The sequence below is a fragment of the Petaurus breviceps genome, unplaced genomic scaffold (assembly GCF_028583685.1).
Source record: "Petaurus breviceps papuanus isolate PSGF00001 unplaced genomic scaffold, PetGlider_PUasm1.0 181, whole genome shotgun sequence".
In the NCBI taxonomy this organism is placed as follows: domain Eukaryota; kingdom Metazoa; phylum Chordata; class Mammalia; order Diprotodontia; family Petauridae; genus Petaurus; species Petaurus breviceps.
Window position 1 is genome coordinate 12,501,435 of NW_027185784.1, and position 14,170 is coordinate 12,515,604.

General features: G+C 37.2%; 1 protein-coding gene across 1 annotated transcript in view; it reads left to right on the forward strand.

Annotated features, from left to right (window-relative positions):
- Positions 1-14,170, forward strand: part of NRF1 (nuclear respiratory factor 1) — a 143,571-nt gene that overhangs the window by 58,075 nt on the left and 71,326 nt on the right. The window contains exon 4 of the mRNA XM_069087205.1: positions 2,113-2,239. Within this exon, the coding sequence (XP_068943306.1) occupies positions 2,113-2,239 (127 nt within the window). The remainder of the gene's footprint in view (positions 1-2,112; positions 2,240-14,170) is intronic.

The following is a 14,170-nucleotide window of genomic DNA, read 5'->3' on the forward strand; positions in this document are numbered from 1 at the left end:
CAACAGACTGGATATGGGGGGCAAGGGAGGATCAGGTTTTGAGGATAAGGTCAAGATTGCAGATCTGTAAGATTAAACTAATGGCAGTGCCATGGTGAGAATATGCATCCTAGATTTCTTCCAGCAGTATCATTTGTGCTCCCAAGAATCACCAGAAGTAGGAAGCTGTTGTCTAGGTTGGTGAATCTTGGGAGTCTGTTCACCACATCCTCTGCCCCTGCAGCCCTCTCTTCTGTTATCAGGCTGATAAATGGCTGCCGCAGACCTTCTCGGCAGCTATATCATCTCTCCTTCCACAGATCTTGGCTGTAGAATCTCTCCCGAGATGATACAGAGAACTGCCTTATCATTCCTAGAAGGACCACCCCCTATTTCCTGTCCATAGAATTTTATATCTGCTGCTTAGGTCCAAGCATTCATTAGTCCTTCTCCCATTCCTCCTGTGCTATATTCTTCTACGCTCCCCTCTTTTGACCGAAGTCAGAATCCTCGTCTGCCTCTTTAGATCTACTTTCTTCTTCATTTTCATGTTTAAGTCCTTATTAGAGGCAGCATGTTCCACTGGATTGAAGTAAAGAAGACCTGGTCTACCCTACTGCAGGCACTAAATAACTCTGTGATTCTGAATGAGACCCTTAACTCTCTGGGCTGTAGTCCCACCCCCTAACCTACATCACTTTCATCTGGAAGACCCCTTCCAGTTCTCAGTCTATGCTCCTATGATCTCCCCCTCCCCCATTTTTAAAGGAGCACTTCATTGTCTCTGATAACCTGAAGAATAAAGGGAGCATTTCTCAAGCCCTTTTACGTTTTCGTCTTATAGGAATTCTTGACCTAGGATCCATGAGCAAGGTTTAAAAAAAATTTTTTTTGATAACTGCCTCATATAGCTGCTTTCCTTTATAATACTGTATATTTTATGCATTTAAAGACATTATTCTTAGAAGGGGTTCACTGGCTTCCCCAGGCTTCCAAGGAGGTCTCTAAAAACATCAGTCTGCACCTCAAACAAGGGCCTGGCAGAAATATAAGCATTGCATACTCTGGTCCACAGCACAATTTTACTGGAAGTGAGAGCCTTAGTCTTCTGCTGTTCTTGATATTTTCTCCCCTGGAGAACTGTGGTAACAAACCATTTGGGGGATCTTCTAACTCTTCTGTTTTTCTTCTCATTTTGGCAGTGCCTTATCTCCTAACACCTCAGCAAGAATATCCATTTTCATTTCCCTTTGCTTACTAATCATTTAACTTCAGTTAACTTACTAATCATGAAACTTAAAAAAAAAACCTCCTTTTCTCATTCTTTGACTTTCTCTGCTTCAAGTTTTCCTGCTTCTTGAATCCATCTCCTATTTCTTATTTTCCTTTTCCTTTTGTCCCTCCTTTATCTTTTCTTTTTCTTCCTTTTCCATTTCTTTTTTTTCTCCTTAGGTCTCCTTTCATCTTTTTTTAAATTCATCCCAAATCTTCCCTCTTCAGATTTAATCTTCAACTTTCCCTTCACAATTTTAGAATGTTATCTGAATGTATTTCATAATTTCTCCCTCTCCTGTTCTTTCCTCTTTTGTTTGAGGCCTTCTGCTGTTCCTACTCTTACACAAACCTTCTCTCACCAAAGTCTGAAGGCAAAAAAAGAGACATAAGTAAAGTAATGGGTATGTGTTATGCCAGGAAGTTAGAAACAAATAAGTTGAGTTTGTTCCTTACTGAGCATGGAAGCAACATGTAGAAAGTACATATATGGGAAGGTAATATCTAAGAAGATGTCAGTAGCATTAAGACCAAGAATAAACTCAATACACATTGTACTGGTCAAAAAGAAAGACACCATGATATACACTGTAGTGTGATTTACTTGTCCCAAGATATACCCTTGTGACAGGCCACTGCATTATGTAAATAGTCCAAGCCTTGGTATTCAGGAGAATGTTTATATGTGTATGTGTACTAAACAGAGTCCCGGACCTCATACTTTTTTAATAACGTGAAATTATGCCTAATCAGGGTGAACTCAGAGCAAAATGAATGTTATTTGAGAGTGTGAGTTTATGTTAATTCTTTCTGACACTAACCGTCATCTGCTTTGTCTTCTCTTCTCCATGTCTGATTCAGGAAACTTCGAGCTACGCTAGATGAGTATACCACGCGAGTGGGACAGCAAGCTATTGTCCTGTGTATCTCTCCCTCGAAACCCAACCCTGTTTTTAAAGTGTTTGGTGCAGCACCTTTGGAGAATGTGGTAAGGATCTGAAATGGATCGTGTATGTATTCTCTTTCCTTTTGACAGAACTTCATATCAACAAATTACTCAGTGTTTGCTTGCATGAGCGCCGAGAGGGAGGTGAATCTGATGAAGGAAAGTCCTCCCTCTTCTCGAGGTGTTCATACTCTAATATGGGGAATAAAGGCTCTACCCAGAGCCAGTCAGGCGGTGTGGTAGGTACGGTGTTAGACCTTGGTTAAGGAGGATGGGACTCAGTTCAAATCCTGCCCCAGAAACATGAGAACTTTGGGACCCTGGGCAAGTCATTAAATCATTCAGCCTCTGCTTCTTCTTGAAGAAGTGGGAAGAGCTGAGAGATAACAATAATAGCTCACAATTAGGGAGTGCTTGACAGTTTACAAAATACTTTCTTCACAACCAGAAGGTTATGAGGAGGTTAGTGTAGGTGTTGTTTTTTGCTATGCAGTTGAAGAAACTGGAACCCAGAGAGGATAACTGACTTACCCAGACTCCCACAATTAGATATTGGGTTAGAATATATGGTCTTGAAGGTCCTTTGTGTGTTAGAGCACGTTAGAATTCTAACATCGGAGGAAGAGCTCTAACTACTTTGTTCTTTTTAAAATTAAATTATTTCAATTAATAGTCATCTGTTTTTCTCTACCCACCCCACTCCTCCACTGGAAAAAAGAGAAAAAAAACCCTTCTAATAATATACATAGTCAAGCAAAACAGATTCCCAAATGTACCATGTTCATACACAAAAATGTATGTCTCATTTGGCATCTTAAGTCTTATTACCTCCCACAGGAAGTAGATAGCATGTTTCATCATCTTCTGGAATCATGCTTGGTCATTGCATTTATCAGAGTTCTTAAGTTTTTCAAAGTTGTTTTCTTAACAATGTTGTTGTTATTGTACAAATTTTTCTTTTAAGTAAAGATTAATTTGTAGCCCTGTGGAAAATTTGATAAAGATATGGTCTGGGAGTCGGGAGGACTTGAGTTCAAGTCATGTCTCAAGTATACAGAATCCCTTAAGTGCCCCCATGCAACTCTTATACTATAATTTGCAAAACAATTGTCCATCTGCATTGGTAAAGGGAATTTTCCTTACTGTCAGTTCCCTATATTAATAAAATTATAAGTCTGGACCTCACTCTCTCCTACCCCCAAAAAGAAAGATTCATTCATTTCAGAAATAAAAATATAGACACTCTCATATTGTTCAAGTATTCATAAGAATGTTCATATAGTTCTTTGTGTATCTTAGAATCAGTTTACCAAGATACACAAAGGAACTGTATGAATATAGTTATAAACAAATCTTTACAGTAATAAAGACAGACCCAGATAACTGGAAAAATAGTAACTGCCTGTTCTAAACTGTCAATGCTACTTAATTAAATTACTTACTCAATACCATACCAAACTACCAAAGAATTACTTTAAAGATCTAGAAAAAATAATGATGATATTTGTCAGGGAAATGAAAGGTCAAAAATCTCAAAGGAAATAAGGGGAAAAAAGTAGAAGTAAGGGCATAACACTGCCAGATCTTGAGAAAACTGAATGGGGATTAAAAGGAATATACTTTCTTCTCAGCGGTTCATGGCACATACTCAAAAATCAACCATGTTCTAGGGCATGAAAACCTCACAATTATGTGCAGTAAGGCAGAAATATTAAATGCATCCTTCTCAGATCATGATGCAATAAAAATGATATGCAATAAAGGGCCATGGAAAGACAGACTAAAAACTAATAGGAAATTAAACAATTTAATCCTAAAGAATGAGTGGGTCAAACAAGAAATTATAGAAACAATCAGTAATTTCATTCAAGAGAATGATAATAATGAGACAACATACCAAAATTTGTGGGAAGAACAAATTTAAAATCCCCAATTAAATACTAAATTAGAAATATTGAAAACCAAAGGAGAGATTAATAAAATTGAAATTAAGAAAACTATCGAATTAATAAATAAAACTAAGAGCTTGTTTTATAAAAGAAACTAATAAAATTGATAGACCCTTTGTCAATATGATAAAAAAAAGAAAGAAGAAAACCAGATTATGAGTATCAAAAATGAAAAGGGTGAATCCACCTCCAATGAAAAGGAAATCAAAACAATAATTAGGAATTATTTTTCCCAATTGTACGCGCATAAATTTGGCAATCTTAGGGAAATGGATGAATATTTACAAAAATACAAGTTGCCCAGATTAACTGAAGTGGAAGTAAATTACTTAACCCCATCTCAGAAAAAGAAATTGAACAAGCCATCACTCAACTCCCTAGGAAAAAATCTTAAGGGCCAGATGGATTTACTAGTGAATTCTATCAAACAATTAAAGAACAATTGATTCCAATACTCTACAAACTATTTGAGAAAATTAGTGGAGTCCTACCAAATTCTTTTTATGACACAAATATGGTACTGATACCTAAATCAGGAAGAGATAAAACAGAGAAAGAAAGTTATAGACCAGTCTCCCTCATGAATATAGATGCAAAAATTTTAAATAAAATATTAGCAAAAAGGCTACAGCAACTTATCTCAAGAATAATACACTTTGATCAGATAGGATTTATTCCAGGAATGCAGGGATGGTTTAATATTAGGAAAACCATCAGTATAACTGATCATATCAACAATAAAACTAGCAGAAACCACATGATTATCTCAATAGATTCAGAAAAGGCTTTTGACAAAATACAACATCCATTCCTATTAAAAACACTAGAAAGTATAGGAATAAATGGAGCCTTCCTTAAAATAATAGGTAGCATCTATTTAAAACCATCAGCAAATATTATATGTAATGGGGATAAGCTAGAAGCATTTCCAGTAAGATAAGGGGTGAAACAAGAGTGTCCACTATCACCCCTCTTATTCAATCTGGTACTAGAAATGTTAGCAGTAGCAATTAGAGAAGGAAAAGAAATCAAAGGAATCAAATTAGGCAAAGAAGAGACCAAGCTATCACTCTTTGCAGATGATATGATGATATACTTAGAGAATCCTAGAGAATCAAGTAAAAAACTACTTGGGACAATAAATAAATTTGGCAAAGTTGCAGGATATAAAATAAACCCACACAAATCCTCGGCATTCCTGTATATTTCTAATGAAATTCAACAGCAACAGAGAGAAAGAGAAATCCCATTTAAAGTTACTGTGGACATTATAAAATATTTGGGAATCTACCTGCCAAAACAAACTCAGGACCTATATGATCACAACTACAAAACACTTTTCACACAAATAAAGTCAGATCTAACTAATGGGAAAAATATCAATTGCTCATGACTGGGTCGAGCTAATATGATAAAAATGACAATTTTACCGAAATTAAATTATATATTTAGTGCCATACCAATCAATTTACCAAAAAACTACTTTATAGAGCTAGAAAAAATAGTAACAAAATTCATTTGGAAGAACAAATGGTCCAGAATATCGAGGGAATTAATGAAAAGAAATGCTAGGGAAGGTGGACTAGCTATACCAGATTTCAATCTGTATTATAAAGCAGCAGTTATCAAAACTACTTGGTACTGACTGAGGAATAGAGTAGTGGATCAATGAAATAGATTAGGCACACGAGATTCAGCAGTCATTGACTATAGTAATCTATTGTTTGATAAACCCAAAGACCCAGGTTTGGGAATAAGAACTCACTATTTGACAAAAACTGGAATATATATAGTATGGCAGAAACTGGGCATAGACCATTATCAAACACCATATACCAAAATCAAGTCTAAATGGGTGCATGATCTAGGTATAAAGGTTGATACTATAAGCAATCTTGGAAAACAAGGAATAGTTTACCTGTCAGATTTGTGGAGAGGGAAAGACTTTATGACTAAACAAGAATTAGCATTATAAAATGCAAAATGGATAATTTTGATTAAATTAAATTGAAAAGATTCTGTACAGACAGAGCCAATGTAACCAAGATTAAGAGGGAGATGGGAAATTGGGAAATAATTTTTACAGCCTATGTTTCTGATAAAGGACTCATTTCTAATATATACAGAGAATTGAGTCAAATCTATAAGAATACAAGTCATTCCCCAATTGATATAAATGGTCAAAGGATATGAACAGGTAAGTTTTCAGAGAAAGAAATTAAAGATATCTATAAGCACATGAAGAAATGCTCCAAATCACTATTGATTAGAGAAATGCAAATCAAAACAACTCTGAGGTACCACATCTCACCAGTCAGATTGGCTAAGATGACAAAACAGGAAAGTGACAAATGCTGGAGAGGATGTGGGCAAATTGGAATACTAATGCATTGCTGGTGGAGCTGTGAACTGATCCAACCTTTCTGGAGAGCAATCTGGAATTATGCCCAAAGGGCTATATATAATTTCATACCCTCTGACCCAGCAATACCACTTCTAGGGTTATATCCCAAAGAGATCATAGAAGTGAGAGAAAGACCCATATGTACAAAAATATTTATAGCAGCTCTTTTTGTGGTAGCAAAGAATTGGAAATTAAGGCGGTCCCCATCAATTGGGGAATGGCTGAAGAAGTTGTGGTATATGCATGTTATGTAATACTATTGTGCTATAAGAAACGAGGAGCAGATGGACTTCATATTTACCTGAAGAGGCTTATACGAACTGATGCTGAGTGAGAAGAGCAGAACCAGGAGAAATGTGTACACATGTACACAATCACAGACACAATGTATGTGTGATGACCAACTTTGATAGACTGGACTCTTCTCAGCAATGCAGTGATATAAGTCAATCCCAAAAGACTCATGATGGAGAGAGATGTCTATATCCAGAAAAAGAACTAGAAAGAACTGAGTTTGAATCCAGATCGAAGCAAACTACCTTATCTTTTTCTTTTTCTTGTTTGGTTTTATGTCCTCTTTACCATTTTTCATTCCATCTGATACAATCTGTCTTTATAACCTGACTAATGTCTAATGTGAAAGTATTTACAGATCCTATACTTGACTGTATGTCGCCATGGGGGGGGAGGGGAAGGAGGGGGACAATGTGAAACTCAGGGAATTATGGCATTGAATCCTGTAAACTAAAAGTAAACAAACACATTAATAATAATTAAAAAAAAAACCAATGCCAGATCTCAAACTATGTAACACAGTAATCATCAAAACAATTTCAATGTGTTTAAAAAAAATAGAGAAATTGATTGGTGGAATAGATTAGGTATACAACATAGAGAAGTAAATGAATATGTTAGACAAATGTTCACTTTTTTGGATAGGGGAAGAGTCCATGACCAAACAAAAAGAGAACCAGAGGAGATAAAATAGACAATTTTGCTTACATACAATTAAGAGACCTTTGCACAAACAAGACCAATGCAGTTAAAATTAGAAAGGAAACAACTTAGAAGGGAGAAAATAGGTACAGAAATTTTCTCTGCTAAAGGTCTTATATCTAAGCTATGTAAAAAACTGATTCAAATTTATAAGAATAAGAGCCAGTCCCTAATTAACAAATGGTCAAAAACTTTGAACAGCCAATTTTCAAGGGGAGAAGACAAAACCAGAAAAATGACAAATGCTGGAGGGGTTCAGGAAAGCAGATGCACTAATATACTTTTTATGGAACTGTGAGTTGGTTACAGCTATTCTGGGGAAAAAATTGGAACTATGCCACAAAATTTACGAAACTGTGTGTATATACTCTTTGACTCGGTGATATGACTACTACTAGGTTTTAATACCCCAAAGAGAACAAAGAAAGAGGGGGAAAACATCCATAAGGACAGAAAGCATTTGTAGCAATTCTTTTTGCAGCAACAAAAAACTGAAACTTGAGGAGTATGCCCATAACTTGGGGAATGACAGAACAAATTATGGTATATGAATGTAATGGAATACTTTGGGCTATAAGAAATTATGAAGGATGCTTATGATTCCAAAGAAATCTGGGAAGACTTGTAAGATCCCTTACAAAATGAAGTAAGCAGAACCAGGACACCAATTTATCCTATAATAACAACATTATAAAGATGAACAATTTTGAAAGACTTAAGAACTCAGATCACTATATTGATCAACTGTGATTCTATAGCAAGAACTGGCAAACTTACAGCCTGTGTACCAGATGCAGACTATTCCCTGTTTTTGTACAGCCCTCAAGCTGTAAGAATATTTTTTACGTTTTTACTTAGCTTATGGACCATACAGAGAGAGGTGGTGGGTCTAATATACATGAGCTGTAGTTTACCATCTCCTGTTCTGAGGGATTAGCAATGAAGAGTGTTACCCAGATGTATGATGGATTCAACATGCAGAATGGGACACACATTTTTGAACATGGCCAATGTGAGAGTTTGCTTTGCCTGACTTCACTTATTTGTTACAAGGCTTTGGGGTTTTTTTTTTCCTTTTTTTCTTTTTTTATCGGTGAGGAAAATGTAGAGAGAGGGAAAGAAAATAAATGCCAGGTAATTGAAAAGAATAATTAGAAAATAAAGACCAGGAAAGTGAAAATCATTAAAATGAGTTAAATTTTTAAAAACACCTTTATGGTAGATGTCCTTGTTTAAATTCTCTCCTGCAAATTCCTGAATGATTGACCTAGAAATTCTCTTTATGCTTTAAGTGATATTTTCAAACCAACTTTGTCTGGCTTATTTGGTGAAAATAGTATTTCATTTACTCTCTGAGAAAAAAAATTTTGACTTGAGAAGTGATGGCTAAGCGTGCTCCCCACTTCTTGATGGAGTGATAGATACAAAATGAAGATCAAAACCTATATTTTTTATATAGCCAATAACAGAATATGTTTGCTTGACTATGCATATTTGTTATAAGCGTTTCCTTATAACACTGGGGGAATGGGAGAGAGAGAGAAAATAAATGCTTATTAATTGAAAAGAATTTTTTGAATGTTGATGATTAACAATATACCCAGTTTTGATCAAATATATCAGTATTACTTGAGGTTGACAATTGTCACTAGGAGGCTACCGTTTCTCTTATACCAAATCAAGTCATTTTAAAAACTTATAGTTATTTCATACTCAAGCTATATTGCTGTGAATTTGGTTTTGTGTTTGTTGGTAATTTTGCTTATTTTTAAACCATCCTCCCTTTCTATTTGAAAATATTCAGAATTAACCTCTCAATTTCCACCTGAATAAAGTTTCTTCTAGAAAACAATCAGGAATGACTGAAATGAAAGGGAAGAGTAGCAAGTGTTATGAGTTCCTTTCTACTTGAAAGAATATGCTACTGCTGATGCATATCAGAGGATTTAATATCTTCAAACAAAGTAATTCCTCAGACTCCCATTTTATCAAAATATGCAGACAGAACTGATAATTCCACGATCTTCTGCTTTATAATCTTCCTTCTCTTGTAGGGGTTATTTTAGCCTTGCATGATACCGAATTTCATTGAATTTGTTTAGGGTATGGATCTTAAAACATAAAAAGAGAAGATGTTTTGTAGTTGTTTTCTTCTTGTGAGCTTATGTTTTTAGTATCCCTGTCACCGAAATAACTGTTTGTGGAGGGGATCTCTTTTTGTTTCCTTATTCTTCCAGCCTGCTTCCTGACTTTGGACATTATGTTGGGGCCAGACTCTGTGCACTTTGGGAGGGCATCTGTACTGATCTTGCTCTGCTTTCTGGGGTACTGAGTGTTTTATTATCCCAGGAACTCAGGGACAGTTCAGACTTGCAGACTTTCAGTGCTCCCAAAGTGGTCTGATCCAGGGCAAAGTCTGATTGTTCCCACCCAAATCTGAGTTCCCAACCTGGGTTTGGGTCTGAGCAGCAAGCCTGTGGATTTCTCTTTGGAGTTTCAGTGGACTGCTCCTAGACTTAGTCAGTATCAGCCAGTTGGAAAGCTCTGCCGGTTCATAGTAGACAAAGCTGTAGTTATCCCTTTGGCTTGAAATTTCTGGCCTACTATTTCCTCTGCAGGCTTCAGACTGGGCTAGAAGTTTATACTGAGACCCTGTCCCACTTCTGAGGTCTAGGTCACATAACTAGTACTTGCTTCTGAACTTGTTCCTTGTCCAGCATATAGCCTAGGTTGTACAATTGCACTTCATTGTGAAATGCTACCCCTAGGTAGCACAGGTCCTTTCTTCATTCTGTCCTGGAGTTATGACCCAGCACTGACTAATGAGTGATACCTGCCAGTTGGCGCCCATTTCTGCACCCTGTGTAATTTTGGACTCTTTTATGCTGGGTCTGGGAGCAGCTAGGTGGTGAAGTGGACAGAGAACTGGATTCGGAGTCAGAAAGATCTGAGTTCAAATCTGGCATCAGTCTCTTAATAGCTGTGTGATCCTGGGCAAGTCACAAAACCCCTATTTGCCTTGGTTCCGCATCTGTAAAAGGGAAATACATTGGAGAAGTAAATGGTAAACCCCTCCATTATCTTTGCCAAGACAACCCCAAATGGGATCACAAAGAGTTGGCTGTGACTCAACAACAACAGCATCTTGCTGGGTCTAGTGCCTCTTCCTAGGCTGTAATGCTCCACATGGCATGCTGCTGGCCAGACCCCATCCCCAAATGTCTGTCTCCCCATGTCAAACTGGGCTGGAAAGTGACTCCTTGTGACTTTTCTTGGATTTCCTGAGCCAAATTTGGTTTCTAGACCTGTTTAGCAGAGTTACTGGGTCAGAGGTCGGGTTAGCGGAATGAACTCATTATACTTCTTCCAGCTACTCTACCATCTTCACAAAGAATTCTTTTTAAAAAGAAAAGGAGGATGAAGAAAAAAAACAGCAAAACTAATCAGTATGTTGGAAAAAAATCTGACAATATATGCAATTTTTCATTCTCTTGGATCCCCCATTGTTTTTCATATCTCTTTTGGTCCTAGTTTGTTCTTTGTAATTTTGTAGCTTTCATATTTGAATGTCCTGTGGTTCTTGTTTTTTCCATTTATTTTTTAGTCATTGGGTTTTTTGTTTTGTTCTGCTTACTTCAAATCATGTCAGTTCATTAGTCCATGTAAATCTCACCATGTTTTTCTGTGTTCATTGTATTCATAACTTCTGACAGTACAGTGATGTTCCATTATGGTTATGTGGGCCGCAGCTTCTGTAGCCTTGCTTCAGCCAATGAGCACCTGCTTTGTTTCTAGCTCTCTGCCCCCTCAGAGCTGCTCAGACTCTTTATCTGCATTCTGGTATGACCTGTCCCGGAGCTGGGAGGGAACATTACCATTGACACCATAGGGATTTGTGTAGCTAAAAGTTCAGTGTTACAAAGTGTGCTCTTTGGAATTGTTGCAGACCTTGACATGCCATTTTTCCTTTGTGCATCCTCATCTGTTAACTGAGGATAATAAGATCTGCCTCAAAGGGGAGCAGTGAATGTTGATTGAACAGACCATGATCTGTGGATGATCTTGAAAATGTTTGAGATGAACTGGCCCGGAACAGAGCTGGCAAATGACAGGGTTAAAGTCACAGTTGGCCTGATAGAGTTCTCTCGTTGGTCGCGTGCTGCCACAAAGCTCCTGGCTCTGATCTGAACTTTCCACAAGCTGTGCAAGAATAAGCCAGTAAGGCGTTTGTAGAGAGACAAGGTAGGGAATGCAGTCTTGGCTTGAAGGTGGTGAAGGCGTTTCTGTAGGTGGTGCTGTTCCCTCAGAATCTGACGGCAAGCAGCTTGGCAGAGTGGGAAGAGTGTCCGATGGGACACCTGCCTCTTAGATTTCCTCTCTCTTTGTCCTTGGGCAAGTCACTTAACCCCTGGGAGTTTCAGTTTCTTTGTCTATAAAATGGAAACTATACTTTCAGTGCTTTGTAAACTTAAGCATGATATGAAGGTCAGTTATTTTAATAATGATGAAAACCTGTGGCATATAGATTGTGACAAAACATTTTATCTGTGATTGATTTAATAGGTGAGGAAATTATTTATGGTCCCATAGAGAAGAGTAGATCCCTGGGTATTAGTATTTCCTATAATTATCCATTTAGTTTAGTTAACTTTTTTTTGTCCCTCTTCTTTCCCTGTCATTTCTACCCTAAAGGAGACTGGTTGTTTCTGTTTCTGTTCACTTCCTGTCTTAAGCATAGATGTAAAACAGTGGTCATAAGTTACATCAGTTGTTGCAACATTTCCTCAGTGGGTGAAGTTTCACCCTCAATTGAAGCCTCCCACTCCACCAGCCATTGAGGACCTCCTCTCTATACCACCATTGTTATAATTTCTGTGGAGACTCAAAAGAATTATAGGACATTGACCCTCCTCTCAAGGAGATAATTCATATTGGGTAGGGAAACATTTAAATAACATAAGATGGCATATGATTTTGTCAATATTCAGATAGTAACTCCAGGAGATAGTGGTTAGAGACTAGAGGGCAGCATGACTAGAATGGCTGGAAAAGAGAAAGCCTTTTGAAAGAGGTGAGACTTAAACCTGTCCTTCAAGGCTTAGGTTAAAATCTGAAGAGGCATAGGGTGTTCTAGATAAGAGGAATAGCATAGGCCGAAACATGAAGGAGGACAAGCTTGACTAGAGCTGAGAAACTTTGTAATAGAATAAAATAAGATTAGAAATGGACAAGGAGTGTGGAAAAACTCCAAGGTCAGATGGGTGAGGAGTTTATACTTTATTCTCTAGGCCTTAGGGAGCCGCTGAGTCCTTTTGAGTAGGAAAGTGACTCAAAGTAAGTAAAGTCAAGAAAGTGAGCCAGCTGGCGTGGAAGGGGAAATTGCTATTTTTTTTTATTTGTTTGCTTGTTTACTTGTTTATTCATTTATTTATTTATTTTTAGTTTTCGACATTCAGTTTCCTACGATTTTGAGTTCTAAATTTTCCCCCTCCCTAAGATACTCCCTAAGATCTGATATAGGCTATACATGCACAATCATATTAAACATGTCCACATTAGTCATGCTGTGAAAGAATAATCAAAACAAAAGGGAAAAACTATAAGAAAGAAAATAGTGTGCTTCGATTTGCACTCAGACTCCATAGTTCTTTCTCTGAATGTGGATAGCATTTTCCATCATGAGTCCCGTGGAATTGTCTTAGATCCTTGCATTGCTAAGAAGAGCTAAGTCTATCAAAGTTGGTCACCACACAATGTTGCTGTTACTGCATATAATGTTCCCTTGGTTCTGCTCACTTCACTCAGCATCAATTCATGTAAGTCTCTCCGAGTTTTTCTGATATCTGCCTGCCCATATTTTCTTATGGAACAATAGTATTCCATTACATTTGTATACCACAGCTTGTTCAGTCATTCCCCAATTGATGGGCATCACTTCAAGGAAATTGTTATTTCAATATGGCTCTTGTTTAACTTGAGATAAATTAGGCCTTTTATGATATTATGAAAATGTAAGCTAAAGATATCAAATCACATAAATATTGAGACAGTTTCTGAATTTTGCTCTAATGGGATAATCATTCACAAAAACAAGCAGGTCAGAGAAAATGTAGAGAAGTGTTTCTGCAAAGGAAAACTCAGTGGCTACCTGGCACACCTTTTCTGCCAGCTACCACAAATGATGAGGTGATTCCCCAAAGAACTCCCTACCTACAGTCTTGTTTTGTAACCTAAGACATTTTTGGGCAGCAACATAGAAGCAGCAAAAAGAACTGGTCTTGGAGACAGGAAAATCTGTTTTTCAGTCTCCCTGCTGATTCATATTGGCTTTGTGACCCTAGGCAAGTCACTTACCTTCTCAGTGTCCCAGATAGTTGCATTTGGTCCAGGGAGTTTCCTCACTAAGTATTCCCTGCACTAGTGAAATCACAGATCTGGAGCAGCATCACAAATCAGCTTAGTGCAGTGCCTACTGTAAATTCCCAGAAGTTTACCAGCCCTTAAAAACGGCAGAAATTAACACAAAGCAATAACATGATAGTGGCAACACAGTGATTTGCTTTTTAAAGATGGCTGGTTGTTTTCAGTATAATAGCATCTAGTTTAATACACTTAGTTACTTCT